The 4,742-nt window shown below is 48.0% G+C and overlaps 1 protein-coding gene; it reads right to left on the bottom strand.

Annotated features, from left to right (window-relative positions):
• Positions 1–2,658: 2,658 nt before the first annotated feature.
• Positions 2,659–4,514, bottom strand: CHC_T00010121001 (PAP2-like haloperoxidase). XM_005711018.1 is given in 3 exon segments: positions 2,659–2,896; positions 2,897–4,429; positions 4,430–4,514. 1 exon segment carries the CDS (start codon positions 4,427–4,429, stop codon positions 2,897–2,899), a length of 1,533 nt encoding a protein of 510 aa, XP_005711075.1. The 5' UTR covers positions 4,430–4,514; the 3' UTR covers positions 2,659–2,896.
• Positions 4,515–4,742: the final 228 nt, after the last annotated feature.

Below are 4,742 nucleotides of genomic sequence, written 5' to 3'. Positions count from 1 at the left end.
GGACTTCTCATACGCAATATATATGGCACACCGCAGGCAGCACAAATTTACCACGACGGCCTGTCCAACCATCTGACCTCACACGGATAACATCCTACTCAGGCAGACCCCTGCCTCTTCTACAAAAAAATCCGACCAAGGTCTCATCCTCGTAGCCGTTAACATGGATGATTTCCTCTCAGAAGCATCCTCCCAAACGCTTCAAGACGAGATCCACGCCGTCCTCACAGTCAAGTACAAAATCAAACGCCTTGGCTTTCCAGCAAAATACCTCAAATGGCACGTACAACGACTACAAAACGGCGCCATACACATATCCCAACCAAACGTTGCCCGAACTATACTCACCAAAACGGGCATGCTCTCCTTCAACGCAAAACGCACACCGCTACCACCCAAAGCAGCTTTCACATACACAGAAGAGGATCCACTCGTGGACCTACAGCAATCATTCCTCTTTAGACAGACAATAGGTGATCTCCGTTACTTAGCAGACAGCACCAGACCCGAAATACACCCCGCTGTTAGCATGCTCGCATCCGTCATGCAAAAGCCGGCACGCACGCACAAAAACCACCTCCACTGGCTACTGCGTTACCTAAGCGGTACAGAACACCACGGCATCCTGTTCAAGGCCAGCACACCGAACACCCCGTCCCAGCCTCCGCACATACAGCGACTCGGACTTCGCTAATGACCACACACGCCGCTCCAGAACAGGAGTTGTACACCTGTTCCACGACGCCCCCATAAGTTGGACTTGGGCACGACAATCAGTAGTCGCCGACTCCACGTGTGAAGCCGAATACTTGGCAGCGACGGCGGCAACACAACAAGCACATTGGCTTCGCCGCCTCCTTGTCGATGTGCACACGCCGGAAACCCAACCAACCCCCTTTACGTAGGCGACAAGGCCGCGATCCTCGTCGCCCAAAACTCGGCTCCAACCAAACGCCGAATATTCATTGACATCAAACACCACCTCATACAGAACCACATACAAAGAGGAACGGTCAAGATTCAACACATACCATCCGAGCAAAACGTAGCCAACTACTTCACAAACCCCTCGGACCCCAACGCACACAAAACCTCCTCAACAAACTCAGCCTCGTCGACCCAAAACCCCTATTAGCGAACCCGGGGACTGTCAGACCGCATAATCACATTCGCCAATAGTCATTTTGTAGTTTCAGACCGCACAGGACAGTCTGTCCCGCAGGGAACAGGCTTATAACCAACGAGCGACGACGAGTAAACGAGGAGTCATCGGTCTCCTGTTCACACACTGTCGCCCCCCTAATGACACATCCTCCCTAAATTTTTCTGCAATGATTTTTCAGGAATAAGATTTGTGCATTGCTGTTTTTCTATTTCTCATTTTTGGTTACAGAATTCTGCCGTGCGTAAACCCACAATTATCGAATTCACTTTGCCTCTTTTGTGAGAATTATGTAGCTGCGCAATACGGGTCATCCCTGAAATCTGCCACGTAGTTGCGCACTACTGTGTCCAATTGCAAGTTGAAAATAACAGGACATGTTTATACACCTCGGCATAACCGTTTTAAGATTCCTTTTTCTGCAAACGATTGGCACTTTCAAGTGTACCAGGATATTTGTGACAAAGGTCTAGTGTCTAGGTGACAAATGGCCTCATATGAGGCCATTTGACCTCATATGAGGTCACTTTTCAACTTAATTTTTCTCGACTTGTGCTAGCTGAACAAAATGGAAAAAGATACTCTCGCCACCGCAGTTGACTTCTGCGCTGTGGAAGGGTGGAGCTTGGTGAGATCTGCACTTCCTTTCCAGGCTTTTTGAGAATACCTAAAGAAGAAGCTTTTTTAAAGAACATCAAAACGTTTTTTGTTGATATCTTGGAAACCAAAACGCCTGATTAAAATATCATCCGATTGTTGATACTATATTAGATTCTTAGTATTTCTGTGTATTCATAACTGCTATCCCGATGTTTTGCAGGAAGCTATTGCCGAGGGAATATTGGTTAAAGAAATGGTGTCTAAACTGATTTTATAAAATTTCGATTTAATGTATACTTTTTTGCAAAAAAAAACCCGGCCTCATATGAGGCCAAGCCTGACCTCATATGAGGCAAATTGCCGGTCGTCTAGACACTAGTGCGGCATGCCGAGTGGACCTCGAGATTAAGCGGGGCGTGCCAGTGCACCACAAAGTCTTCATTTTGAAGGCCTCACTGCCTCCCTTTCAATTCTGTGCTTTAGTCCCTTTGTCAAACTTTTATGAATTCACACACAGTCCATCCTCATTCCGTTGAAAACTTTTGTACCCATGCAGGGGGCGTCCTGAAGGAAAAGTTGCCTCTCGCAGCATCATCAATTTTGAAATCATGTTACTGTACCGAAATATCATCATCATCGCTTTATCCCCTCAAAGATACCGAAATGCAACAGAACAATTGTGCAGCAGAAGCCATCGCTTAGCTCGGTAAACACCCCTTTCTCTATTCTTGCCTCTCCCCAGTGTATTGCACTGCCCTTCTTCACGAGTTGTTTACACACTACGCCATTCCGTAAGACACAAGGTAACGTCGCACTCGTCTCGAGTGTGGCGCGCGGCAAGCCACTTGGCAAGAGACGCATTATAATAGCACTTCTCTACTATCAATAATGATTTCTGTATGAATCCATCTTCAAACGTGAGGTACGGTGGCGAAGGTATCTTTTTTATTCTTATCGAGTAAGCACATGTCCAGAAAACAAATATAAACAGTAGCCTGCTACGGGGTCATGTGAGGTCAAATGTCACCTAGACACCAGACAGGGCGACGACAGACACTCAGCAAGGTAATAATTCTATGGCACTTCTCTCCTACAGTAAAGGGTTTCTGCACGAATCGATTCAGAAATTTTCATTCAGACGTTAGAGCATCTTTCACAATTCTCAGGGATACGCCCTTCCCAGAGATCTTGAATGTGTTTTTGTGCCACTGCTCCAATTCCTTGCCCCAACTTGAATCCAACGTCCACAGAGGGAGAAAAGTGAACACCTGCATACAACCTCGACTTTCCACAAGTCAACGCTGCTGCTTGCAGCGTTTCATACTTCACCTTAACATTCTCGGTGAGGGGGGATCTTAAGAAAGGGACAATATCCGTTTCATATGCAGCGATAGTCCCATTCACTTTGATGAAATTCGTGAGAGCAGCATGCAAATGATCCAGAGATGCTTGGCAGATGAGTGCGCTTGCGGAGGGGTACTCAGAGTGTGGTTGAATTGGCACGATGGGTTCCCATTCTTCAGCCCTCACGAGGCCCACTCCCTCGTCCAAGCTCTTGAACGCTCTTATCTTTTTGCCTTCGAACAATCGTCGAAGCATGGTCGGAGGCCGCACCAAGTCGTGACGAAGCTTTTCCTTCCATGCCAGCATCACTGAGTCGTGCTGCGCCATAACCTCTCCAAGACCTAGGACCGCCGCGTCGGCATTGTTAAATCCGTAAACACCTTGGTAGAACGTGATGAAACTCCCTAGAGACAAGAATTTGTTATCCCACCAGTGCGCCTGAGCGATTTGCTCTTTCGTGAGGTCACGATTGAGCTTCAGAACTTCCCTAAGGAGGCGTCGCATTGTTCGCTTGTCTTTGGCACCGATGGTCTTTTTGCGGTCAGCGGACGCGTACGGAGACTCCGATGTGCGGCTCAAGAATTCTTCCCTGGAAAGAACAAGAGGTTTGGCTCTGCCAATGTGGGGCACAACATGAACTTGACTTGTGAAGCGACCGCGACGGTCAGCTTCCTGTTTGAGAGGTTGCCAACGAAGCGGGCGACGAAGTTGCCAACGAAGCGGGCGACGAAGTCGAGAGACGTCAAGCTCAGCGTGGTTTTGAGGCTTGAATCCGGTGTAGTCCGAGTACTGCTGGCGGAAGTGGTCTCTGGAGAGATCGCCCAAGGAATTCCAACCATCGGTCTCAAGGTAGGCCACCAAGTCCACGGCCATTGCGTTTGCGATTCCAATTTCCGTGGTCGGATCGGTAGAGTCAGATGTGGGATCAAGCCCTTGTCGGATGAGGAAAGCTTCAAGATTGCGTCCTTCAAGGGGAAATTGAGAGCGGTACAAACGACTCATGAGGAAAGCGGTTGTCTTAGCAATAGAAAGAGGTTCACATAAGTGTGGTAGAATCACATTGCGCTTTCCCAGGAATCCTAGGGCTTTCGAATCACATGCCGCAAAGACTTCGTAAAATGGTATTGTGAAAACCAACACGTAGCGAATTGCGATGGGAGTCTCCATGCTGACGACATCTACTGGAAAGAGAACATTTGCATATTCGTTCAGAGGGGTGAAATCGATAGTTAGGTTTTGAAGAAGAGTTGGTTCTTCTGGAGCCTGTGCGTTCACACAATGGGAGAACAATAAGACAATGAATGCAAGAACATGGAGTACCATGGCTGCTGGCGGTTGCTCACGACGGAAAAATGTTGGTAAACAATGGATGGCGTAATTGATGCTCGATAGAATGAATGCAAGCCTTTCACGACCTGCAAACACGAGGAAATATATAAGTAACGCTTTCGTTCAAGACTAAGACCTTTATTTCAAAACCCAAACGCCGGTGAGTGGCTTTCCCGAGCAGGATCTCTGGCCCACGTTTAGGAAAGCGACCTACCTGACGGGTATGGAAGCTAGACTTCCATCATCATACGGTATGTCAACGCTAGGCTGCAAAAGCCGCGTGGGACCTCAACCCTTCTGCATCTGA

This window comes from Chondrus crispus, genomic scaffold, assembly GCF_000350225.1.
Source record: "Chondrus crispus Stackhouse genomic scaffold, scaffold_73, whole genome shotgun sequence".
NCBI lineage: Eukaryota > Rhodophyta > Florideophyceae > Gigartinales > Gigartinaceae > Chondrus > Chondrus crispus.
The sequence above is the reverse complement of the archived record's forward strand: the minus strand, read 5'-3'. Positions and strand labels throughout refer to the sequence as shown.